Raw genomic sequence first — 27,223 nt, 5'->3', positions numbered from 1 at the left:
CGTACCGAACCGATTTTTAGTGTTTTTTAATAAAATCGACGGGTTTTACATAAATTTATAACCATACCGAATAATTAGGTTGGTTTTTAATTTTATAAAAATAAACCGAACCGCACCGAATAAGTTTATATGTGTAAAATATATTCTATACATTAAATTTAAATATAATAAAATATTAAAAAAATTCGCCTTAGGTTCGGGATAATGAAAACGACTACAAGCCGGCAACATAATTAACACCTAAATTTCCAAATCTGAAACCAATTATACTGCTTTTATTGAAATTAAATTAGTTCATCTCGAGTAGTAACTAGCTTGTAAGCTACAAGGTATTCTAGCGATCTTGGATAGAAAACTACAAAGTATTAGATATCTTTCTTCTCATATGATTTTAAGTTTATCTTATTTGATACTTAATCTTAGTAGACTCCTTTATTGAGTCCCATTTGATTGATTTTTGCCCTCTCGTGCAATCTAAATTATATTTTTGTCTTTGCTTAATATTATTTTACACTATTGTAAAATAGTGAAATCAACCATTATTCTTATCGTCTTTCATGTTTTTTTGATTCATCACCCTTTAAATAGTAAAAAATGTCTAGAGAGATTTTACCAAACTTCTGTAGAAGTATGCATAGTATTATGTCTTTAACTTTTACTAGTGATTATAACATGATATTCTTGTTCTAAAAAAAATTCAAAAATTAACCGAATCATACCGAATAAAAATCGAGATGATGAGACAATTTTGATAAATCTAATTTTGATTCTACAAAATCAAATAACTAAAAATTTAGTATGATATAAATTTTACGAAATAACCGCCGAACACACCGCTATTAATAGCTAATGACATAAATACTAGGGAAAAGGGTCAAAATACCCCTCTACTTTGGAAAAAGGCTAAAAATATCTTCCGAACTTATTTTGGGTAAAAATACCCTCCCATCCTTATTTTCAAATTTAAAATTATCCCTCAAAATAACCCGAAATCATTTTCTAAACCCGCTCCATCATTTAAACCTGACCCAACTAAATAATAACCCATAAGATCTTCTTATTCCCCCAATTCTCTCAAACTTCAAACCTACGTGATATAAATCTTATGAGTTATTATTTATAAAATGATGGAGCCTTTAGAAAACGATTTCGGATTATTTGGGGGATAATTTCACAAGACAGTAGATATTCTCAAAACTTTAAGATTTAGACCCCAAAATAATAGCTAAAAATAGAGGGGTATTCTTTTCCCTAAATACTATAGTCGATTCTCTGGGATTTGATCAGACGCTTCTCCCTACATCTTCTTCTTCTTCTTCCTCTTTCTCAATGTGGTAAAACCCTAGCGCAACAAAAAACACAGATTCAGATTTAACGGTTCTCGGGTCAAGTTGTTCCGGCGGGTATGGGTCGACCGGAACCGTGTGTGCTCTTTGCCCACACTTTTCTCCACCCTCAACTTGACGAGTATGTTGACGAGGTAACTATTTCTAATTGCAGTTATATAGGCAATGCTAACTTGTTACGATTAATTTTCAATTCATTTAAATTTTATGTAGAGGGGTGGGGTGGGGTTTTGTGGTGGGGGGGATGGGACTAAGGGCATGTTATGTGGAGAAATTGTTGTGTGTTTATTATTTCAATCGTCTATTTTCTTTTTCTACTTTATTTATTTGATGTCATTGCGTTATCATCTGTGTGATTCCAGGTGTTATTTTCAGAGCCGGTCGTCGTCAGTGCTTGCGAGTTTCTTGAACAGAATGCCACTTCCGCATGTTCTTCACTCAAGCTTGTGGGGTACGGTTTCTATTCATATTTGCTAATTCGGTTAGGTGGAACAGCACAGGTGCTGGTGGTTGTCATTATTTTCTTGAATTAAGCTTTCACTACATTTATTTTGCACCATGAAGTAGTATTGCACAAAGCTGTATTTAAGTTGTCGCTAAAAGTGTGAATTCAAAGAGTTCTAGGTCGTAGTTACTATTGATGTTTTATTGCATTAGTGCCAGTTTACACACACGCGCGCGCGCACTCTCTCTCTCTCACACATATATATACACCCCCCCCCCCCCCCTTGATACACTGTATATTATGCTTACAATGGAAGGGGGTGGTTTTGAGACTTTCAGACAATCAGGTTATCAACATTGACAATGAGAAGTAGGGGAGCAAAACAAAAAGGATTTGTCTGAGATGTGCCATTCTTTAGAAAGTGTAGGAGCCAAATTTGTCAAAGACTGGTTAGAGATAAATATATGCCTGTGTTAAAAATCGAAGGCTGAAGTTTTAGGGCTGGTTCTGCTCAGCTTTGAAGCCGAATAGGTTGGAAATGATGTGATTACAGGTTCAAGGAATCACAAAGGGAAGTTGAAAATCTCAGACTGGGTTCTGTGAAGTGTTAACAGTGGTCGAGATTAGTGTCCAAAGACTGGGAATCCACACCTGAAAGTTTTTTTTATGAAGTCCACACCTGGAAGTTTTTTGATGAAGTAAGTAGATTCATAGCTGGAATCAAGAAGATGCAAAGTGTTATTCCACACCTGGAAGTTGTTAAAATTCAATTCAGAAGTGCTTTTCTGAACTTATTAAGTTTGTTCAAAGGGACAGATCCTTTGATTGTGAAACTTGAGATGAATGGATATTCGCAGGTACAATCATGCACATGGTAGAATGTCAAATTTTACACATGAGTTTTCAGTCCATGGTTGTAAAATTCTAGTGACGCTTTAAGTGGAAAGCGCAGTTAAAGTGTGGGCTTTAGTAAAAAAGTGTAATGCAGGAAATGAAATATTTGTAACGCAAGAAAAGAGTGACAAATTCATTCATAATGTTTTTCTTAATGACTAATATATCTAATTTGCTGATTATATGTATTGTTTAGTACCACTCGATTCAAAATACAATGCCTGGACAATAAGATGCACGCCGTAGTGTCTTGCTTACTTAAGCGAGGCTAAGCGCCCTCCCTGAGCTTTTATGAGCTTCTGGGCTGAATCGCGCCTTAATTGAGCCTTTGACAACGATGCTTAGTAATCACAATGGTACAAAGAAAAATAGATGATAGTTAGCAGTAGTAGCAAGTTCAGGAGAAGCTAGAAAAAGTGTATCTTTATCCTCTTATTATGAGTCTTAATGTGGATTTTTATGATTAGTTTGTAAAGCTTATAGTTTTGGAGGGATTGTCTGGTGGAAGTCACTTTCCCAAGTATCTTACCTAGTGATATTGGAACTTCAATTGATCAGCAGCCAACTTTTGTTAGTGATAATCGAGAAATGCCCAAGGGCCAGTGGCACATTTTGCCAAACTCGGTGGATAATGGCCTCCCGCTATGCCCTTCTCCACTTAAAACCAGACTTTTGTCTGCGGCAAGGTTTCGAACTCATGATGTGGCCTAACCCACACATCATACGCTGCTCTCTTACCATTGGGCTTTAGCAAACTACTTATTAAAAAAGAAATTGACAAGCAGCCTGTTTCGCATATTTTTTGTGTCTGAGTATGACAACAGATTTAAGAAGTGCCTATTGGATGAGAACTTAATATATTATGGGCTCATGGTCTTCACTTCAATGGAAGGGATGTGATACTTTGCTTGCTATCAAAATTATTTGAATTGTACCGTACAGGATAGAGGAGGTTGTAATTATATTTTATGGAGGTTGATTAAAAATACGGTCTACCCTGTGATGTCTTTTACTGTCTGAAAAGGAGGTTTGCCGCGTGCTGGTGCAATTTTTTTTTTTTTTTTTTTTTGGAGAATGGTAACAGTTAATCTATATATCCTCAGGTATACTACATTTTCCATACATGATCTTCCTTTTACAGTAAATCCAAAACATCAAAAATATCTTCTGTTTGCACTAAAACTACCTGTTTACACCAAAAGTAATAAAGACTTAAACAATTCATCTTGAACTTCTGTAGACAGCACTGTTTGCTCTCAAAGCACCTCTGATTCCTTTCATTCCACACAGTCCACTATATGCATGATGGGACAATCTTCCATCTCTCCTCCTCCTTTGTTGCATTCCATCCCTATTCCAGCTGTTTAGAACTCCTTTAATGCTCCCAGGTTTCACCCACTTGATCTTCCTCAGACTGATGAGCATCGTCCATAGCTGTTCTGTCCATTTGTAGTGTAGTGTAAAAAGAGATGGTTGATTGTCTCATTTTGTTCCCCACATAAGAAACACCTTGAGCATAGGTGGAAACCTCTTTTGTTCAAGTCACTTCACCAAAAAAAAACCTCTTTTGTTCAAGTTGTCATGAGTCAGCACTGCTTCCTTTGCCAAAAGACAATTGAACAAGTTCACTTTGTATGGAACTTTTGTCCTCCAGATCATCTTCCAGGGCCAGTCATCCTCCTGCATAGTTGAGGTGTTCAAATCCTTATATATGCTGAATTAACTTAGAAAATTCCTTTGTTGTGCTTCTGCCACTCTATTGTGTCTCTTTCTCCTGTCAAGTTGTTGAAAGTGGCCATTGTATTATGAAATGCTGCTATCCTCTCTATCTCCCAATCATTCAATGTTTCTTGTCAGGTTCAAGTTCCATCCCTGTCCAGTCCATATCTCAGCAACGGTAGCTTGTTGCAATTGATAAAGAACAAATAGGTCAGGGTACAGCTGCTTCAGGGTTGTACTATCAATCCACTTATCATACCAAAATGAAACCTTTAACCCATTCCCAACCTTACATCTGATCCTTGCTAGCATAATAGGCCACAAGTTCCTAATTGCTCTCCAAAGAGTACAACTGTATGGTATAGTTACCATATTTCTTGTCCAGTTATCTTCCATTCCATATTTAGCAGTGATGACATCATTCCAGAGCATGCTGTCTTCCATAACCATTTCATCATTAGGCTTTGATTCTGGATAGAGTCAAGGACTTCCTCATGTATGTTTCTTGGCTGTGACTATGAAATAACTTTTACTTGAGTTAATCCCGATGAAGAGTGAAATTGATGCTCTTTTGCTATGTATTATAGAAAACTAATAGTAGCAAAAGATCTTCTTGCGGAGTCCTTTTGAACATTTTTTACCCTCTTTGTGATGCATGTGGTGAATGCAGGGAGAATATTTTCATCTAATTTCCTAGTTTTTATTTCTGAAATTAGTGAAAGGCCTTTACATGATCAGCTGGTTCAAGCGGAAAGCCCTACGTTATTTCATATTGATCTCAGAATCCAATGTCAAATATCAATAATCTGCTTTTTTGATGGAGGAACAATCACCTATATATAATATAAAAAGGAAGATCCTATATGTTAAATACTGATAAGCTTATGATCTTTTTGATATGAGAGCAGCCATTGTTAGTAAGGAGGTATACAGTAAAACGATTCTTTTTTGTGCATAAATACAATGAAAAAAGCCTCACATTCACATTAGCTTTGGAGGTCAGTAAAGTATCTTTTGGAAAATTCTAGCTTAATGCTATTCATAACTAAAAAAAAATAAAAAAATCTAATGTAACGGTCTAACCAGAATATATGATTGCACTTCTCGACCAGATTATATGGGATCTTGCTGTTATTTCTTTACCAAACGAGCAGCTGCGATTTTAGAGTGGAAGACGAAGCGATCCTGAAGATATCACATCCTTTCCATAAATCTACTTTTACGCTGATAGGACAAATTTACCCCATTATTGTTTGAAGAGGCTTATATTCTTTTTCCGAAATTGTTATCACCTTGCTTTTCTGGAGCTTGGTGGAATTATGTTATATGTGTTGTCATGATTGTTATGACTTATGAAGACCTATTTAGACCCTTCTATGAAAGTTTATATAATTCTCACTAAAAATGAGAATAATTTTTGACGTATGGTTTGATACTACCTTTCGTTTTGCGCAGGGCCACTTCACCACCCTCATTTGCTTTGGAAGTTTTTGTCCAATGCGAGGGAGAGACAAGGTTTAGGCGTCTAAGTCAGCCTTTCCTGTATTCCCATTCTTCATCAAATGTGCTTGATGTTGAGGTACCAAGTAAAATTGTGTAATTCTTTTCTTATTCATATGACAGTCTTAAAAGTGGGTAAAATTGTATATTCTTGTCTTATTCACTTGACAGTCTTAAACGTGGGTTTAGTCTTTAGGATTTTGTTGTAAGAACTAATCCACATTGTTTGCAATCAGTGTATAGGAAAAAGTACTGCTCTATTTTATTTCTTTTATTCAGAAGTAATTATTTTTCATATGACAAATCCTTCAGATATTTGTTTTGGATTAATCCATTTGGAAGTTCTTATTTTGTGGCCTTTAATGATGTCTTACTGTATATTTTCTTGTTCTTGTTCACTTTTACAACTGAAGCTTCCTTTTTGTAACTGATTGTTTCAATTCTAGCCACAGTGCTCCTTATATAAAAAATATTCTAGCCACAGTGCATTTGGAGGAATTTGTTTTGTATTCTCCTGTTACTGTGTGAATGCTCTGGTTTCTCTGGCAGGTTATCTTGAAACAGTAGCTTTTTTCCTGAATGTAATATGTTTTAATTAGTTCCCAAATGGATTCTTTTACCGTTTATTGTGTATTATATCCATAACTTTTGACGTCTATACAGTCGAAAATGGAACCTATTAGCCCATGATTGCGTCCACCTGTCATAAGCTAATCCATATATTCTTAAGCTCCACCTCAACGAAGAATCCAATGTCAAATTGATGGATTTATTTTATGACTTGAAAGAAAGAGCTATGTGATTTGCATTGCTAACAAGTGTCTTCCCTGTAATTTACAACCATCTCTCTCTCTCTTTTTTTTTTAAAATAACCGTGGTGTCTTTTTTTTGGGGATAATCGTGGTGTCGGTGCTATCATATGCAACTAGCAGGTTTATCTATGGTGCATACTAGACTTCAGTTGGACAAAGCTAATATGAACTTATTTTGCAACATTACTTCCCTCTTTTTTCCTCCTTGAACTCTTATCTATGTCATTGTTGTCACACGTTTTGTCCTCCTAAAAGTTTTAAGCAGGAAAGGAAAATGAGAAGTAAAGTATTTTGCTATTCATTAAAGGGAATGATGACTTGTGCAGGCAATTGTTACCAATCATTTGGTTGTACGAGGCAGCTATCGAAGCCTTAGCTTGGTTGTTTATGGAAACACCACCGAAGATCTTGGTCAATTCAACATAGATGTTGATTTGGATGGCTCTTTGGCTAATACTGTTCGTGTTGTTCAGGGAGACCTTGAAGACCTCCCACCTGCATTGCGTCCAAATAATCTCTCTACTGAGCAAACATTGTCTTCTTTGAAATCGTTGTCTTTGAAAAGTATTCCTCGGGATATTCCTCTCGAGCTCAGGCAGTTATTACAACTTGTTCTTAAAATGTTGGAATCACCAAAATTTGGACTTGTGAAAAATAAGGTTCTTACTTCTTTATTATCAGTGGCCTCAATCTATGCCACTCCTTGCTTTCCTTCTATGCCTACAATGCAAGAGCAACTTGGGCTGGATAAGTTGGTTTGTAATCAAGAAGTTCAACTTGCAATTGCTGAAGCCAAAAAGGAGCTTTTGGAGATGCATAATAGCTTTACTTTTGAACCTGGTGACCAGTCTACTGAATTTGCAACTGATGCTATGTTGGTTGAATCTGAAATTGAGACTGCTGCTCCAAAGCAACTGCTGGACTCCTTAAGCCACTACTTTAAATTTGGTAGTAGTCCTGATGATGCTGCTCATCGTGAGCTTTCAAAGGTGATGGAATATCTAGCTTGTGTATTTACTTATGATATCAGATCCTCATTTGAATGTAGCTAGAAGGTTTCTGTTTATTCAGTGTCTAGGTCTGTCTATAGTTTTCTTGTGTAAACTTTGTCATGTATGATTCTGATTTTGATTTCTCTTTTCAGAGAGAGAACATGGTTCTCTGTTTGACTCTGGCTCTTTTAGTGTCTTCTGCAAGAGAAAGCTGCTATCAATTTGTCAACTGTGGTGGCATGGAGCAGCTTGGTTATGCTTTTTCTAGTAGCTTGCAGAACTCTAGTGCTCTCAAATTGCTGCACCTTGGAGTTATTGAACAGGCAACTCGCTATTCAGTTGGCTGCGAAGGTTTCCTTGGATGGTGGCCTCATGAGGATGAGAATATTCCTTCTGGTACTAGTGAGAGATACAATCAATTGTTGAAGTTACTATTGCACAATCAGCGGCATGACGTAGCCTCTCTTGCCACTTATATACTTCATCGTTTGCGGTTTTATGAAGTTTCTTTCAGATATGAGGTAAATCATTTTGTTAATTCTCCCTTTTGTCTTGTTGTGCATTTGATAAACATTTCCTTGGAGATATGAACTCTCTCTTTCTTTCAACTCTCAATAGTGCTCCATATTGTCTGTCCTGGGAGGTCTTTCTGGCTCTGTCCAGGCTACAAGTGCCACGATGGATATACTTGCCAATGCTAAACTTCAACTCAAGAACCTTTTGGTCAGTTGAAACTCCCTTACTTTGGTACATCTTGGCTTTCCTGTCGTTACATGTTTATCGTGGTATTATAATTTCTTTGTCATCCATTTTTGTTGACAAGTATTGGTGCAGAAATTAATAAGTTCCTCTGGCCCAATTGAAGATCCTTCTCCGGTGGCGTGTGCAATTAAATCTTTAGTTCTTGGTGATGGTGGACAATTATCATTTAATTCAACCAGTGACTTGATTACTCGATCAAGTTGTTGCTTTTCTAACAATGACATGGATCAACATTTGCTTTCCCTTCTGAAGGTATATTTTAACCAACCTTTAGTAGCCAGAAGTTTTATCTTTGTCCCGTCCCCCAACATTTTGGTTAAACTTTTCAGTAACTCGGAAAAGAATTTGGTCCACAAAAAGAGTTTTGACTTCTAGACAATGCAAATGCCAACACAAAAATAGAAAAAGTTTTGCTTCGAAGTTGACTTCCTTAGATCCATTGCTTGATTTTGCCACATGTTCTGATCTCAGCCTAGTGAAAATTTTAGTAAATGAATCTACTGAAAGACAACAAAGGGTGGTTCCTTTATGCATTCTTACAGATAATAGAACAATTTTTGGAAGAATTATTTCTTTTTGCCTTCCCTGGTCCTGAATGATGCCAGTGATAAATAGACATAGGCATTAAACCATGGTCGCTTTGATCTATGACAATTTTGCCTATTCACCTTAATCCTTCATACCAAAAGACAGAACGGCTAGCAGTGTGAATTATTCTGTGAGTTTTAAGTTGTACTCTCACTTTCAGTTTCAAAAAAAAAAAAAGTTGTAGTCTCACTTATCACAGAAAGAGTTTTTGGTGGTGTTCCTTATACAAATATGTTAAAATTTCAAACTGGTTGATAATCTAAGCTCTTTTTAGTTCTGTTATGCTATAGGGAATAAAATAATTGCTCTATATTTGACCATCATGGTAATCCATTCATTTTTTGATAAACCTGGAATTGATTCATAGTACATCATTTTCTTTATAAGGTTCATATCTCCTTATCCTTGGGGAAATGTTATTTGTTAATTTTTTTGGATGGATTTCGGATTTGAAATGTCATTTGTTAACAAACAATATCGGCGAGCAAAGTAATCTGCATTTAAAATGCTACGTTTTTCACAAAGGAATGAATTTCTTCAAAAAAAAGTGCTTCACTATTGTCTAAATCTTATGGAATTGATTGAAATGCACTTACTAAAAAGAACTTGATTGAAATGCATGTTACTTGTACGTACAGAAACCAAATTAATAGAGTATAACTGCGGGGCATTTTAGTAAACCGACTCAGTTCTCGCAGAATTCTATTCCCTTAACATGGATTTGTGAAGAGTGAACCTCCCTAATTTTTTGATCAATAATTACAGTGTTATTTTAATTGACTTTTCAAATGACATCGATTCTCTCTTTTAAGATTTAGAAACAATAAACTTATCAAAATGATTGTGTCGGATCCTCCAAAAGCTTTTGTAAATCTATTTGAAATCACAGGGAAAATATATCAGTGAGGGACCCAGCGACCCAGAAAGTAAAAAAAGAGAGTGAGTCTGAAATTCCTAGTGTGAGTTACTTGTGGATATCTGGCCAATGATTTCCCTGAAGCACAATTACTGAACCCCTATTTCTAAGCAACCCATGTAACCAGTTGACCTTGTGGTCCTACTTTGAAATAGACTGGTAAAGTGAACAAAAAGGAGTATATCATGTATTAATACTTTATACTTAAAAAATAAGAAAAAGTTGGAATATCTTGAAGAATATGATAAAATCATACATGTATAAAAATCAGAGTTCACCCAACTTGCACAGAACGTAATGAGCAGATTTACAATCATTTTTTGTCCAGGCTAGCTAAGCTGTTTCAATTCTTAATCAAGCATTCTTATGGATCTGGAAAGAGATTCCATACCATGACTCCATTCTAATAGGGATCAAGCACAATAAAGAATGGTGTAGGAAACCAATTTATTTCATTGAGGCTTAATGGACATTTGTTTCCCCTATTTCCTTTTGAACCACACATAAATTTTTCTGTGATAGTTTTACTAATACCATATAATTAGCTAAGACTGAGCTCTTTTTTTTTTTTTTTTTTCCTTGCCCAACTGGTGGTTATTGATGTCGATTCACTGGTCCTTTAAGTATATTTTAGCATGCTTTTTGTAGCCTGAATTAATCGTCAACCATTGAAATATTTTCAGAGCTAGAAAATTTGGGGTTAAAATTCAAAATGAGCAAGCTTTGGGCCTTTAACGGGTTAAGATTGAAAGCCAAAATTATAGTATGTGAGCAAATCTAGTTCCTCTTTTCCCAATAAAAAAGGACAAAAACCAACAAATGAAATTCAAACTTATAAAGCAGAAGTTTCATGTAAAAAAAAAGACCTTATAAAACAGCTGTTTTTAAACTCCTTACAAGAGTTCCCAAATTGAAGTCATTCTTAGAGTTATCATTGGAGCGATATCTCCGAGATTACTGCTATGGCCACTCTATTGGGTTACTTTTCCTCCTTTGCTCTTGCCTTTCTTTGTTTTTCCAGAAAGTCTAGTTCATTGCTCTTCTTGTTAATAAAACTTTGTATTGAAACTAACTTTGTTAAATCTTTTTTGTTTTTATTCTTCTTCTTCTTGTGAGCAGGAGAGGGGTTTCCTCCCTTTGTCTGCTGCTCTATTGTCATCTTCTGCTTTATGGTCTGACACAGCCGGCACGGTGGACTTGTTTGTGGATATTGTATCATACTTTGAGGCCATTGTTCTTTCTCTTCTTTCTACTCGCTCAGGTTTGGTTTATATTAATATGATACGTTTGGCTTTTCCACCTCAGTTCCATGTTGTGTTACTTGACAGTATCAAACACTTCGAAGTCTTTCTGTTATATATACTTTTTCTGTTTTCAGGGTTGATATTTCTTGGTCGTGACCCTGAAGTTGCCACTACAATAATTCATGCCTTAAGGGGTACTGATAATTGGAAGAAGGAAGAGTCCATTTCCCTTCGACATGCATCTGTCCTAATATCCAAGGGTTTCTTTTGTCACCCGCGTGATGTTGCACTGATCATTGAGATGCATTTGAAGGCAGTGAGTTCTGGTTATTGTTGAAAATACATGTCTTCCGTGTTTCTTTGTTCCTCTAAACTCTGCTGAGTTATATAGACATGAAAGAAAGCAACGAAACAAACCTTCCCGCAACTTACTTCTTGTATGCGGGCTTTTCTTTTGCCCTTTTTAATGAAATTTATTACTACTTAATTAAAAAAAAACCAATTCTTCTCGCAGCTCCTCGGTCCTCACCCTCAAACTCTTTTGTGTTCATATTTTCTCTCTGGTAATCAACTGTATTTGTGTTTCCTCTTGTACTTGTTGCAGATCAATGCCATAGATTGTTTAGCGACATCAAGTCCAGACTCTGAAGATTTGTTGTGGATAGTATGGCAGCTCTGTGGTCTTGCCAGGTAAGAGCTTTTTCTATTTCATGCTAAAGGATAACAATCTCTAAAGCCTTTTAATGAATGCTTTTGAGATGTTCCGCAGATCTGATTGTGGTCGCCAAGCTTTGTTGGCTCTGGTTCATTTCCCCGAGGTAATATGCTCTTATTCTGCATCGCTCTAATAAAAAGTGGAAATATGTTAAAGCTTCATGTGTGAGGGTTATTGTCTAACACAGTTACTGTCGTCATCCTTATTATTTATAGCTTATCATTTATGGATTCATTTTGAAACTCTAATAACAGAGTTTTCCCTTGCTCCCATTGATATGCATTTGACCATCTCAGGTGTTTTATTTCCATGGTCTGAAATTTCTTTTGTATAATGTAGGCTCTTTCAGCTTTAATTGCGATACTACATTCAGTCAGGGAATTGGATCCAGTTTCCCCAAATAGTGGTACTTGAGAGTTCATTATGCTGCAATTTTACCTCAAGAAAATATGGAATCGATGCTACTCTATACTGATTACATTGAATTTTGAAAGTCTTTGCAGCATGTATTATAACTTCTTGATTTTTCAGGAGCTTCACCTTTGAACCTAGCTATCTTCCACTCTACGGCTGAAATTTTTGAGGTCATTGTTTCGGACTCAAGTGCATCTTCTCTGGGGTCTTGGATTGGACATGCTAAAGAACTTCATAGAGTCTTACATTCCTCCTCCCCAGGATCCAGCAAAAAAGATGCTCCTGCTAGGCTTTTGGACTGGATTGATGCTAGTGTGGTGTACCACAGGAGTGGAGCAATTGGTCTTTTACGCTATACTGCTATCTTAGCTTCTGGAGGAGATGCTCACATGGCCTCAACAAGTCTTTTGGCATCTGATGGCATGGATGTTGATAATGTCATTGGGGATTCTTCCTACACTGATGGTAATATCATAGAGAATATGCTTGGGAAACGCATCACTGAGAAGGATTTTCCTGGTGTTGTTCTTCGTGACTCATCAGTTGTTCAACTGACAACAGCCTTTCGAATTTTGGCTTTTATTTCTGATAATTCGGTATGACACTAGTGGTGGTATTTTGATCATATTACATGTTTACCAGAGAAAACTCTTGTGTAATAGTGTTGTTTGTTGGTGAAGGCCGTCACTGCTGCTCTTTATGATGAAGGCGCTGTCATGGTTATCCATGCAGTTTTGATCAACTGCAGGCTCATGCTTGAGAGGTCCTCAAACATATATGGTCAGTTTCTCCAACCGTCACGTTTGCTTGAATTTCAAGATTCAGCTATGCTCGTATGCATACACATTGCTTTACTAACTTCTGACCCCTTTGTTGGATGTTTAAAGTGTTCATAACATATTATGATTGTGACATTCTATCAAAAATTGAAATTATCCAAAAGAAAATAAGCGTTCAACAATATTTTGTGACTATGGGACACTGGTCAAAACCCCAAACAGAAGAACTTACTTCTATGTTGTCTATAATCTTTTGTTGTAAAATCTGTCATAGCACCACATTCACGCCTTATTACGTATTTATTTAATAAGTTGGTTATGCTTTGGAATGAAGTATCAACTTTCCTGATACTATTTTTTTTTCGTGATTTAATCAATTGTTGTATTTGGTGCCTTCTTTGTGTTGCTCACAGTAAAAGTTTTCTTGTTAGTTCTGTCAAAGCATTTGATCTGTAAACTCCTTATGGGGTAGCAATGGTGTCCGAGTCAATTTGCGTGCACCTCTATTTTTTAGACTGATGGAAAGAAACCACCTGACTTTTTTGCGTCTACTAGGATTTGAAGTCTAGTCTCCTAAGGTCCATTCCAACTTATTGACCGCTAAGCCACATCCTTGGGTGCGGCACAAGGACTTATATAGTCTTAAAAAGTGCAATTTCATGATCAGTCTTGATAAGGACTCACTGTCTCAAAGAGTGGAATTTTATGGTCAATCTTAATAGTGATCGAAAGGACGTGTTACTCTTTTTGGATCTAATGCTCTATTTTGATGTGAAGAAAGTAGCTCTAAAAGTGTTTCCCGATAAAGGATGTTAAGAATGTCTTGTAGGACCCAGGACTTAGTTCTAGTGGCAAAAGTTGCGCGACTTTGAGTTAGGTCCCAGGTTCGAGCCCCTACGCCATTTGTATTAAGACTGGTATTTAAGTGGAGAAGGGTGAAGGGGCGGGTCTTTTATCCTGAGTTTCGAAGGCCGTGATTGGCCCTAGAGGGTGGACCCCAGGCAGATTTCTTGGTCATAAAAAAAGAGTTTGCCATTATGGCCTTTGCTGTTAAAATCATCCAACATGTTTTGAAGAAATCATACAAGATTCTTCGTTTTGTTCTGGATGCTTCTCCTCCATGAAGACAAAGAAGCATTGGCAGCCCTCTCAGGCTTGTGAGAATTGTTGGCAGCCCTCTTAGGCTTGTGAGAATTATTGGCAGCCTTCTCGGCTTTTCTAGTCCCAAGATACCTCAATTGCAGACAGAGTCTTACAGAACTGCTGTTACAGTTTCATTCCCAGCAGATCCAAAAAATCTAAGTACTGTGCCAGGCTTTCAATCATGCTATCCCTACACCAGAACTAGAAGTATTGTAAGCATCTATTTTTAACAGAAATATCATTCTTTGGCCTTGAAAACATCTCTTATTTCTTTCTACCCAATTAGTCCATATGATGCAAAGAGGAATGGTTTTCTAGATCTGTTTCAATCCTTTGTAAAGAGGAATGCCAGGCAGAGCCAGCATTCTAATAAGTTTCTAACACTTTGAGCATCACCCGTTGTGCACCAAAAAGACTTGGGAAAAGATCCCAAATCTGTCTTCTTTTTTTTTTTTTTTTCATTGAGAAAGTGATATCATTTGATGGCGTCAAGAGGATATTTTTTTTGATGAAGAGTGTCAAGAAGATGCAAATAGTACAAAAGTGAAATTCTTAGCTCCATTTCAATGCCCCCTATACTAAAGATACGGAGCTAACAAAGTCCAAAAAAGATCTGTGCACCCACAAGTTCCACAGTGGAATGGACTAATTTTCAACTTTTGCGTGTCATCTTTGCTCTAGAGCCATGCTTATCTTCTCTGTATCGTTCCAATTTTATCAGACATCCTGAAGGGGACAGTAGGAAATATGGATTTTAATCTGTTCTTGGAGTCCCTTATCATTATGCAGTGCCACATGAACTGGACCAAGCGTCACGTGGCAGTTAACATAGTGCTTCTGTAGCAAATGCTAGATTGCAGTTCCCTAATTCCATTCCGCTGCGACCAGAGCCCCTGGAAAGCAAGTATGCAAATTATAGGCTTCCCTTATTTGATGAATAATAAATTGGCATGCTTTGGAGCTTCTGTTTCTGACAGATATCTGTCTTTTTGACCCTAATGCTCTATGGACGTCGTTCTTGGGGAGCCTTTTAGGAAGATCTAACTTAGGTTTCTAATGAATATTTTACTTTTATTTAGTTGTGGCATCATATCATCAATTCCTTTCTCTATTTTACTTTCTGGTTTTTCCTGACCCCAGAAAGTATATGTTGGTTCATTACAATCTTCTCGTGTTGTTTCCATTTTTCCTTGACAGATTACCTAGTTGATGAGGGTACAGAATGCAATTCAACTTCAGATTTATTACTGGAACGTAATCGTGAACAGACCCTCCTTGATTTACTAATTCCCTGTCTGGTGCTGTTGATTAATCTATTGCAGAAGCTAAAGGTTTGTACTGACTATTTTAGGGGAGAAAGTACTTGCTGTTACAATTTCTAGTTTTTTCTTCCAGTGCTAGTCTTCATATGCTTGCTCTTTGCGTTATCTGTTTTTCCTCATTGAAATGTAGAGCAGATCGACCTTGCAAGAGCATTGCCATATTTATGTCCTGAAACAAGATTCTCCATGTTTTATAAACTACTAGTGAGGGCTTATGTTAGCGCAATTAGCATTAAGCTCATGCCAAAACAGAAGTTACAAGATGTTTTGGAGTAATTGCTGTCTATTGTACTGTTAGATCTAATTCAATTAGCAGTTTCCCTTTCTTGCACATCTCTGTTTTGGGTGTTACCTTTTATAAGCTCGATGATCAATCTTTTCTCAAGTTCTTCATTGCACAACATATTCCTGACAGAGGCAAGTTGTTATCTTACTCCATTCGTAGGAAGCTAAGGAGCAGCACAGGAATACTAAACTAGTAAATGCTCTTCTACAGTTGCACAGAGAAGTGAGGTAAGGGAAACGTCTTACAAGTCTTGCACTTTCATCTAAATCCAGCAATTCTGTTTACTTAGTTTCTCCTCCTGTCTTTATTTAACTAATTTTATTCTTTTGTTGCAGTCCGAAGTTAGCTGCCTGTGCAGCAGATGTATCCTATCCTTACCCCAGTTTTGCACTTGGGTTTCAAGCTGCTTGCGATCTTCTAGTTTCTGCAGTAGCCTGTTGGCCAGTTTATGGTTGGACTCCTGGCCTTTTTCATTTCCTCCTAGATAGTCTTCATGCAACTTCGATGTTGGCGTTGGGTCCCAAGGAAATCTGTAGTCTGCTTTGCATATTGGTATGTGACGTTTGATAACTCGGTCATTCTTCAGCAGCAAGCTTGATGTTCATTTTTTCTTATATGTTGTGTGATGCTAGTTGGAATCTGACTATCTCTTCTGTGGATCATATATGTACGTACATTCAAGAATGACTTATTCGCAGAGGAAGGGGTCTGGCTTTGGGAAAATGGAACACCCACATTGAGTGTCCTGAGAACCTTGGCTGTGAGGACATTATTAGGACCTAAGAAGGAGAAGGAGATTAATTGGTTCTTGCAGGCTGGACTACGGGAGAAGCTTCTTGGCCAGTTGAAACCACACTTGGGCAAACTCGCGCAGATTATCCTATGTTGCTCCACCAGTGTAAGTAATTATTTATTAGTCCCTAGTTTTCTTTCTATTATCTTCAGATGCTTATGTGTGGTTTTAGGGGTTTAATAGGCAGTTCTGGAGAATATTTTCATTTATCCTTGATTTGCAATTTGTCTGATGATTAAGGTGCTATTTATCAGACATTGGTGGTCATCCAAGACATGCTGCGAGTGTTCATTATTCGTATTGCATGTATAAGCAGTGATAATGCTTCAGTACTTCTACGGCCAATGGTATTGTGGATTGGTGATCGTCTTTCTGAAAAATTGCCATTGTCTGATTTGGATGCTTACAAGGTCGTATTTACTTTCCCTCTTTACACGTGTCATGGCAATAATATTTTTTCTGATTTTTCCCAGGTTATTATCTTGAACTTGTTTACTTATGATTGAAAACTGTTCTCTTTCAGGTCCAGCGATTGCTCTCCTTTCTGTCTCTACTATTAGAGCACCCACATGGAAAGGTGTCTACATTCACTTAAAAATCCAATCTGCTTAACTAGTTTTACAAATGTACCTGTTACTAAGCATTCACTTATAAGTTCAATCTGCTTTATAGTTATGTATATGTATCTGTTACTAAGCAGCTGCCCGCATTTTTTTGTGCTCAGCGGTTATTCTTGAAGGAGGGTGGACTTCAGATGCTAATCAAGGTTCTAGAAATGTGTTTAGCTGCTGGTAGCTCAGATGCAAAACAGTTACCTCAGAAAGGGTGTTCACTTATTAGTTGGTGTCTCCCTGTATTCAAGTCCATTCGACTACTTAATGAGTGCAAAGCTTCTCTGCAAACCCCGGGAATAGTTGAGAGGTTAGCTAGGGTTGCATGTGTTAAGCTATCTGGTTTCGTTTGTAGCTTTTTTTGGTTGTATTGAATTCTTATGGTTTTCTATTGATGCTTATGTTTCTGGTGTATTTATTGTGATTTCTAGACACTTCCCTGAAGATATGACTGCTGAAGAAAGTTGCTTGCTTTTGTCTTTGCTCCTTAAATTTTCCAAGGTATTTCCTTTTCGTTATCTGTTTTTGTTTATGGCTTGGGTATGATTACTCATGGGCTGCGGTGCATCTTATTTATGCTCTAATTGGTATTTTCTTTCTGGAAATCAGTTTAAGTTTTTTGTTAAGCATCTTGATCAAAAAAGATTTTGGTTAAGCTTCTGAAGTTTGGTAGCATTCAAATTTCCTTGGATTTTGATTTGTAAGTTATGCTGCAGTGTCTAATATTATGATACGTTGACGTTTTCTCCTCTTGTTTTTTATTGGGTTGTCTGGGAACCATCAACATTTTTTTTTTTTTAACATTTTTATTTCGATTTGTAACTAGTGCATTATAATATTTGCTCCTTCGGTCCTTTGGGAAATTAAAGCATTTTCATTCCTGAAATAAAGTACTCATAGTATCCGTCTTTTTTGAATGAGATCTTGGTTCTCCTATTATGACTCTTTGGGTTGATATTTTGATATACACGGGTCTTTTGGTTAACAAAAAACTTTCTTGTTTTCATTCTCACGCAACTCTTTCTATTTTAAAACTAATCTGCTACCTGTTTTTGGTTTTCATATTTTGCAAAACTTGCTTGTAACGGTTGCGTACTTCTCCATTTTCTTATACCGAAAGGAGGTGGATGGGTAGTGGGGGAAGAAAGAAGGTACAAAACTCAGTTTTTAGCCTTTAGATTGAAGATCCAAGTTAGAGTAAAAAGTGTTATAAGACGAAGTAGAAAGAATAATGGAGCGCTAAGAGATTCCTAACAAAAACTGTTAGTATAGTTTGTAAGCATCCCCTATCCCCAAGATATTTAGTAGCATTTCTCCAACAACCATCTCTTTCCCTTCTCTTTTCTCAATCATATATATCTCACATGTATAGCAAGAAAAAGAGAAATTAGGGGGAAATTTTCAATGAGGTGGGAAACTCATGATCACTACGCACTCCAGGAGACAGAAGAGAGGGGTGAAGGGTTATCTAAAACTTTTGTGGTAGAAGAACCAGCGACTGCCAAGGATGTTTGTTGTGTTTGTTAATGTTGTTTGACAAGACAACTAAGATTTGAGGTTTGAAAAAATTAATTAGCCGATTCACTATATCGAAGCCAGCCAAAATTTGATGGGTAAACAAACCTCTTTAACAGTATCCATTGTGTTCTCTATACCAAGTGAGAAAAAAACCCATTGGTTTCCAATTTTATTTTCCAAGTGAGAAATCTTTGCATGTTTACAAAGGCAAAAAAGAAAAGAAAAAAGAAAGTGGGAGACACGTACCACGGTCCTGAAAGGAGAAGGAAATTTAGACAAAATATTCATTTTATGGTGTTTGATTATGTTTTATAGTTTATACGTCGAAAATGTTTTAAAATATTTTACAACAGGTAAAGAAAACAAATAGGCAAGGATAGTTCAATACAGAAGATCAAGATGAATTCCCTTTTGTTATTTTATTTTTGGTTTAAAGAAGCTCTAGTGTATAGTGAAGCTATTGTAGAAATTTTTGAAAAGCTCCACATCTGTATATATGGCTCTTGCACAACTTTTGTGCATCAATATAAAAATTGTTACCATTCTTAAAAATCAAATAATCTAGGCCTTTTTTCAAACTGGTAATATAAAAGGTGCAAAGTGTTTGCAGCTACAAGTCTCTGTATTCCAGCTATATACAAATTGCTCCTGCAGTCCTAGCAAGTATGCAGTTAGTAGATGTTTTGAGGATAAACGTAGTTCTATACAGAGAATTAAACTGAATTGTATTTTGTCTTTTCAATTCTGGTGTAAAGAGAACTATATAGAGGATCCAGAATCACTTGTAGACTTTTTTGATTTCCTGTAATTTACAGAGCTTCCTTTGTTCTGTAAATACTTGACTTTGATTTCCTGTAATTTACAGGGCTTCCTTTGTTCCATAAATACTTGACTTACCAGTTCCATCTTGGTGTGGAAGAATATACCGTTACCTGATTCAAATTTACAGCAAACACTATCCCCCCTCCCCCCTACCCCCCCTCCACACACACACCCCCCAGGCCACCACCTGCACTTCTACCGAAATATCAATGTTGCACATGACTAACCAGTTGAAGTAATTTTTAGAGAATAATATTTTTGCCTCGGGATTGGTCTCCAAAAATCATAACTGTATTCTGTGGGGAACATTTTTATGTCATTTGGATTTCAGCCCATGTAAAATATAATTGGGGTTTTTACTGGTACCCTGAACCTGGGTTAGTATTTTTAATCAATTTCTAACTAGGTTTTAAGATGATATGACTCAACTAAAACTTTTCCTGTTTTCTTTTATTAATGTAACTTAACAAGTATATTTCTTGCCTTTAGTTTCCACTCATTTGTGAATCTTCTGACATTACTTCCTTTTGCAAAAATATCAGGTCCTGCCTGCTGGAAAAGAAATGCTTTCATGCCTGCTAGCTTTGAGATTATTTTGGTCATCTGCCAAAGGAAAAGATGCTCTGCTTTCACTTTGTCTGAATGTTCAGTCCTCTAGCATTGAGGAGCAGGAATTGGAGAAACAATTTGAAAATGGTATAAACCGTGACTTCACTCTTGACTGGAAGGAGCATCCTCCATTGCTATGTTGCTGGGAAACTCTGTTAAGGACACCTGCTTCAAAGGATGATCCACCTACTTATACTGTTCAGGGCATTGGGATATTATCCTCGGGTGCCTTGTCTTTCTGCATGGATGGGGAAAGGTTTGTTTGCCCTTGTTCAATTACATTTTATAAGTGGGGGACCGCGGGTGCATTGGTTAAGTGTGAGGATTCTGCCTGTTTCACAGGCCCATGGCCATAGTTCAAATTCATCCGGATGCATGCCTATCACTTTAGATCTTAAATCACATGAAAGTAAGTTGTTTTGAAAGATCAGCAATCTTTTGGATTTTGTGTAGAACTAGCGAAAAATGGGGGATAATAGAAGAAAAAGATCTATATAGTTGATATCAATTAATTAGGATTAGGTTATAGTCATGTTAGTACAATTACTTAGGTCCAATATTTGCTGCGAGTCATTTTTGTCTTGTTAGAGATTTATATGCCATTACAAATTATAGAGAACTTCTAGTGCTAGAGAAACTTTTTTCCTTGTTGTCATAGGCTGTTTCAAATTTTATTTTATGTAGCATTGGACTGAGATGAGCTTAAATGGAGCAACTGGACAATGAGATTCATATAAGTTCATTGAGCTGTAATTGTTGAGGATGTATGTTAGGATGGATATAACTTGCTGCTCAATTCATGTTATGCGAGCACATTAAAATTAGGGAAAAGGGTCAAATATACCCCTCTACTTTAGTATAATAGTTAAATATACCCTCCGTTAGTCAAAGTAGATAAATATACCCTTTCCGTTAGTCAAAGTAGATAAATATACCCCTTCCGTTAAGAAAATACACAAATATACCCCTCAGTTGACAGAATCCCCAATTCCACCATTAATTGCCCGATTTAACTTAAAAAACCCATGCCCGCCCCGCCCCAACCCGCAAATTAAATTCTTTCCACCCAAATATACCACCCACCACTACAACCGACCCAACACAACCACCACTTCCACCACCACAACCACAACGCTCCTCCTATACACAACCGCTCATCATTTTTAATCAGTTGTAGCGAGCCAGAAGATGGTAACAATGATTCATCCCATTCCCTTGGCATCACAAAACTTGATGTAGAATTGATATGGCAGAGGTAAAAGGCAATAATCGTGATAACAACTATGGTATTTTTTGACATGGCTGAAGCGTTAGGAGTGTGTTAGTAGGCTACTGTAATTCCAAATGCTAGTCTGCTCATAACTTGAAGTCACAAAATTAGAAACTATAAATTAAATTAAAGTTCAACGCTAATTTTAGCCTATCTTAGAGACAACATCGCAATTCATGAGTGGTGGTTGTGTTGGGTCGGTTGTAGTGGTGGTGGGTATATTTGGGTGGAAAGAATTTGATTTACGGGTTGGGGCGGGGCGGGCATGGTTTTTTTTTAAGTTAAATCGGGTAATTAATGGTGGAATTGGGAATTATGTCAACTGAGGGGTATATTTGTGTACTTTCTTAACGGAAGGGGTATATTTATCTACTTTGACTAACGGAAAGGGTATATTTATCTACTTTGATTAACGGAGGGTATATTTAACTATTAAACTAAAGTAGAGGGGTATATTTGACCCCTTTCCCTTAAAATTAACCTTCATGTTTATTATTCATCCCTATTGGACTTCCTCTGATAAGTTTTTCATTCTATCGCTTGGAAAAATTCCTGATGCTAGAGAATCGGAGCAAGCATCTTGCTTAACTAATCTCTATTACATGACAAACAGTAACTAAGTCTAAAATGTGCTTTATCTGAAGATGAGAAAATACTGCTGTACAGATCTAAAGAGTGAGTACTGAGATAGTCATATACAACTTAAGATGTAAAAAAGAATTGAATAGATCTGGCAACTAGAGTTTCCTGCATTTCTTCTTCTTTTTTTTTTTTTTTTTTTTTTTTTTTTTGGGTATCGGTCTTGTACTATTCGTGAAGATAATACCACTTATGTATATGCAGTTCCTCATGCTTCTAACAACAGAAAGACATGAGATCAATTTGTCCTCAGATGTGCATTTATTGATGTGGGGTTGGGTTTATGAGAGTTATGATTAGATTTATTCATGTCCTTTATTTTGTTTATGTGTAAACAATTTCTACATGCTAAACATTCTTCTGCACTTTCTATAGCCTGACTTTTATCCTATTTGGATGACTATTAGTCAAAATCAGCACCATGACCTATAAAGCTTTACACGAGATGGCAATGCTGATTAACTTCTCTTGTAATTTGATGTGCTCTTTGTTTTTAACTATTTTTAATTTTTCAGTGTGAACACGGAGAGAGTTACTGCAGTCAAGTACCTCTTCGGGTTTGACAATGACAATGTTGCCATGGACGGGCTTGTTGAAGAGAGCATTGAATCTATAGAGGAATTTGTTAATTTGTTGAAGGCAAGTGACAGTTCCTTCTTACCTGTATTGGAGAAGACTTCTTTGGACCAGGTATACTTTTCATTTCCTGTTCTTGGTTCATGCTCGTTGTTACCTCAAAATGTATGTAATTGGATTTTTATTGGACAGATCAAGGAGTCAGCAAGATCATTAATGCTTCTTCTGCACAAACCTACTGGCACAGTTAAGGCAGATGATATAGTGAGCAGTATCCTTTTTCCTTCACCAACTGGTACACCATGTTCCTCAAAGATACACGCCATAGTAGATGGTGGTACTGAAAGGATTGAGGATTGTGATTTAAATGAATTTGGAGACAAGTTTTCATGGGAGTGCCCAGAAAATTTGCGTGATAGATTGACACAGACAAGTCTTACTAGTAAAAGGAAGATCTCCTCAATGGAAGGGCCAAATAGGCGTGCCAGGGGAGATAATGCCTCAGCTGAGAATGCCATACAGGGTGCATTCCCACGGGGATCTGTACCTACCACTGTCCCTTCAGGTCCTACTCGCAGGGACACTTTCCGCCAGCGCAAGCCAAACACGAGCAGACCTCCTTCTATGCATGTGGATGACTATGTTGCAAGGGAAAGAAGTGCAGATGGATCTAATAATCCTAATGTAATAGCAGTCCCACGAATAGGATCTACTAGTGGTAGACCCCCATCTATTCACGTTGATGAATTCATGGCTCGGCAAAGAGAACGCCAAAATCCTCCAGGGATCATGGCTACTGATTCGGCTGCTGTACAAGAGAAAACAGCACTACCTGAAAACAAAACAGATGCGGAGAAGTCAAGCAAATCTCGGCATTTGAAGTCTGATCCAGATGATGATCTCCAGGGAATAGATATCGTATTTGATGCAGAGGAATCTGAACCTGACGATAAACTGCCTTTTCCTCAGCCAGATGATAATCTTCACCAACCTGCATCAGTAGTTATTGAACAAAACTCTCCTCGATCAATTGTTGAAGAGACAGAAAGCGAGGTGAATGAAACGAGCCATTTCTCTCAGCTGGGTACACCTGTGGCCTCAAATGCTGATGAAAATACCCAAAGTGAATTTTCTTCTAGGATGTTGGTTTCTCGTCCTGAGCTGCCATTGGCTCGAGAACCTAGTATTTCTTCGGAAAGGAAATTCAATGATCAGTACGAGGACACGAAAAATTTCCCACCTAAAACCTCCACTGCGTTTGCTTCTCCTGCAACAGCAGTTAGTTCTAGTGTAGGTGCTTCTGCGTTTACAAAGTCTTCGCCATCATCTGTACAGGCAGCTGTTGATTCTCGAATGCCACCGAACTTCTATTCTAGATCTACCGGACAGCAAAGTGGAGTTACTCCAACTGTTGGTTCCCAGGGATATTTTGACCAGAAATTGCAGCCACCATTACCACCAACTCCGCCTCCCGCGACAATGTCATCTTTCTTGTCTCAAAGTGCAGATCGTATTGTAAACCAATCTTCTCAATTTGTTAGCTCTATGATAGATGCCCAGCCTCATTTACCACCAGGCTTCCATGTGAGAAGATGCAATCTCTCTGTTTTGTTTTCAGTTATTGTATTATTATTATTATTGTTATTCTTTGTTGGCTAAAAAAAATGGGGTTTTTCTTTTGTAACAGGTTCAACCTGAGTACTTATCAGCTGGTGCTTCAGCCGCTGTGACCTCCAGTCCTATGCCAGATTCAAAGTTTGGTCGGACATCACTTTCTTCACCTGGAGGATCTGTTAGGCCTCTTCCACCACTTCCTCCAACACCGCCCCCATATACAATTAGCCTTTCTAATTTATCCTCGTTAAAAAATCCAATTTCCCAGACTCCAGTTTATAATCAAAGTGTTGGAACTTATGAGCTTCAGCAGACCTCCCTTGCACATGCGAGTGATGTTCGATTAGGTAACCTTTCAGCATCTGGTCCCATTCTAACAACTTATCCTCCACCTCCATTAGCACCTCCCTTGCTATTCAATAGACATGGATCAGTGCCTGTCAGTCCTTACGGAAGTAGCTCAGCTCCATATCACAATGAAAAGCTCCCTAGTATCTCACAGCATCTTCCTTCAATTCACTCTACACCATCTCTCACCCAGCTGCAGCCACTCCAGCCCCCTCAACTTCCTCGTCCTCCACAACATCTTAGACCACTTGTTCCAGCTTCACCCCAGTCAGAGCAAAGTGTTCCTTTGCTACAAAGCCCCCTACACATGCAAATGCAAATGCAGTCACCACAGATGTTGCATCAAGCTCAAGTTTCTCCAGCTCATGTGTACTACCAGACCCAACAACAGGAGAATGTCTCACATTCGTTACAACAGCAACAAATAGAACATTCTCGCATTCAAGTTCCGCAGCAGCATGGTGATATTGTCACCCAGCAATTAGATTCTGGGGTGTCGTTACAAGAGTTTTTTAGATCTCCAGAAGCTATTCAGGTACTTATGCTAACACCGACTTGCGTGTCACATTCTGCATTTGCGGCAACCAAATCTCTGTAGTTGATGTTATTAGGAGACTGCAAATTATTGAACACCAGAAATAGTTATGTTGTTCATTAACTAATTGGATCAACTATAGTGTCTTTATTTTAGTAATGTGTCAAATTATTAAGTAGAGAGTATTAGTTGTATCAGATAGTTATCTAAGTTAATTTTGATAATTATGCATCATGCAGTCGCTCTTGAGTGACCGTGACAAACTCTGCCAGCTATTAGAACAACATCCAAAGTTGATGCAAATGCTTGAGGTATGACTGCCATCTGCTTATTATGCAGTTAAATTAAATGCATTCCTCTGTTCTTTCTTTTGTCCTGCTGCTGTGCACTTCACAATTAAGGGTTATCACGATTTAATATTGCTATGCTGAACAGAGCTCCCCCCACCCCCCACACCCCCCTCCCTTCCCTCTTTCTTTCACATTTTCTGTTTTCATTTTGTGACAATTTATTTGATTTCATATTGTCACCCAATGTACCTTGGATACTTAATTGTTTTTGTCTCCTCCCTTCATTTATTTAATCTTTTGTTTTCTACTATGGGGGAATGTGTCGATGTATAGAAAGTTTCTAATAATGCTAATGGTTTGGCAGGAGAGATTGGGCCACCTCTAAGTGGGAAACCAGTGCAATCACGGCTACGTTCTGGCTTCTTGTTTTTCTGCCTGTAGAATATGGAACTTATCACGGCCATTATTGTTTGCGAGCTGTTAAATGCAATTTTAGAAGTTTTGGAGAAACAGGGGTCGCCCCCTTGTACAGTAAATGTTGTATTGATGGCTCAATCAATGTTTATAAACCTGTATGTCATTGTACATTATATTTAGTTTGTTAGCTTTAGAATTCATCATTGGATGTTTACAAGTAAATTTTGTTGCAGCTAAGCGTAGCTGTTCAGTTAAATGAGTTTGCATTCATTGCGAGTCTTTTTTTAATACTCTCGTGGTTTGATTTTCTTCTATAGAAACCACGTGGTATCACGTATATAGTTCTTTTTCTTTCATTTAGCCCTATTTTTGCTAGTCTGCATGGATACAAAAGATAGCAGAAATATAGGATAATCTTTTCCCAAAGTACATAGACCCTTTTTCCTTCCGCCCTTCAATACTACTACGCCGCAGACCATGAGTTTTAGTGCAGAATATTCATCAATGCCTACTAGCTTTTGTGTTGCATGGTTACCAAAGGTTGCAGATCTTCAACACAACTTCTTTCATGTGATTTTAGGTTTAATTCATCCTTTTCAATGTTCACTTATCATGGTTTCACATCTATAGACCGGTTTCCCTAGAGGTCGATACAAGACATGATCAAACCATCTCAAGCAACTTGCTTTCATTTTAGGGGAAAGGGTCAACGATGCCCCTTTATTTTGGGAAAAGGGCTAAAAATATTCTCCGTTACAAATTTGGGTAAAAAATATTCCTTCTGTCATTAAAGTTTTTAAATATATTCCTGTCTTAACGGAAATTCTCAACATAATCCGATTTCATTTTTAAATTTGTTCCATTTAAATCAGATTCAACTAAATAAAAAACGCATATGGAGGGGTATTTTTATTCAAAATTTGTAATAAAAGATATTTTTAACTCTTTTCCCAAAGTAGAGGAGCATTTTGGACCCTTTTTCCCTTCATTTTATCCACAATACTACTACATGCACCTTTTGTAGGATGTGTTTGTATTTAGAATCTCTTTTTCCCCTAGCTTGTTCATGAAAGCCGCAGTTATCGTGATATTGCTTCATCAATGCCTAGTGATGATCTAGCTTGGTGATATAGAGATATCGATGATATTACATAGAGATCCAAAATACTATACAGGCCAGTTCACACGTCACTCGACGATTTAGTTATGTTTAATATGATTTCTCTATTTTTCCACTGAAAAGTATTTGGCTATTTCCCACTAAATGTTTCTGGGGGAAATCAAAATAGTAGTGTTTTCTTGGA

At 37.3% G+C, this 27,223-nt stretch overlaps 1 protein-coding gene and 1 non-coding gene across 2 annotated transcripts; one reads left to right on the top strand and one right to left on the bottom strand.

The window, feature by feature from the left end:
• The first annotated feature begins 1,289 nt into the window (after window positions 1-1,289).
• Window positions 1,290-26,193, top strand: LOC132056130 (protein virilizer homolog). Its single transcript, XM_059448211.1, has 28 exons — window positions 1,290-1,480; window positions 1,709-1,797; window positions 5,860-5,983; window positions 7,043-7,705; window positions 7,861-8,229; window positions 8,327-8,431; window positions 8,543-8,722; window positions 11,094-11,235; window positions 11,353-11,534; window positions 11,823-11,908; window positions 11,988-12,036; window positions 12,273-12,339; window positions 12,465-12,943; window positions 13,028-13,127; window positions 15,467-15,600; window positions 16,037-16,104; window positions 16,213-16,429; window positions 16,560-16,775; window positions 16,925-17,080; window positions 17,194-17,247; window positions 17,395-17,591; window positions 17,713-17,782; window positions 20,164-20,486; window positions 22,655-22,829; window positions 22,908-24,299; window positions 24,403-25,212; window positions 25,452-25,523; window positions 25,867-26,193. The coding sequence occupies exons 1-28, from the start codon at window positions 1,406-1,408 to the stop codon at window positions 25,885-25,887; spliced, it is 6,615 nt and encodes a 2,204-aa protein (XP_059304194.1). The 5' UTR covers window positions 1,290-1,405; the 3' UTR covers window positions 25,888-26,193.
• On the bottom strand, window positions 14,904-15,006 carry LOC132058634 (U6 spliceosomal RNA). Its single transcript, XR_009415358.1, has one exon. It is a non-coding gene; the product is annotated as a U6 spliceosomal RNA (small nuclear RNA).
• Window positions 26,194-27,223: the final 1,030 nt, after the last annotated feature.

The sequence above is a fragment of the Lycium ferocissimum genome, chromosome 5 (assembly GCF_029784015.1).
Source record: "Lycium ferocissimum isolate CSIRO_LF1 chromosome 5, AGI_CSIRO_Lferr_CH_V1, whole genome shotgun sequence".
In the NCBI taxonomy this organism is placed as follows: domain Eukaryota; kingdom Viridiplantae; phylum Streptophyta; class Magnoliopsida; order Solanales; family Solanaceae; genus Lycium; species Lycium ferocissimum.
This window is presented reverse-complemented; position numbering and strand designations above follow the sequence as displayed.

What these genes read in the sequence shown, in the direction of transcription:
- LOC132056130 (XM_059448211.1), top strand. Translation starts at nt 1,406, where the DNA reads ATGGGTCGACCGGAACCGTGTGTGCTCTTTGCCCACACTTTTCTCCAC. An exon ending in CAAATGTGCTTGATGTTGAG is followed by an intron (nt 5,984 to 7,042) that starts GTACCAAGTAAA and finishes TGACTTGTGCAG; the next exon opens with GCAATTGTTACCAATCATTT. An exon ending in TCTTCTTTCTACTCGCTCAG is followed by an intron (nt 11,236 to 11,352) that starts GTTTGGTTTATA and finishes TTCTGTTTTCAG; the next exon opens with GGTTGATATTTCTTGGTCGT.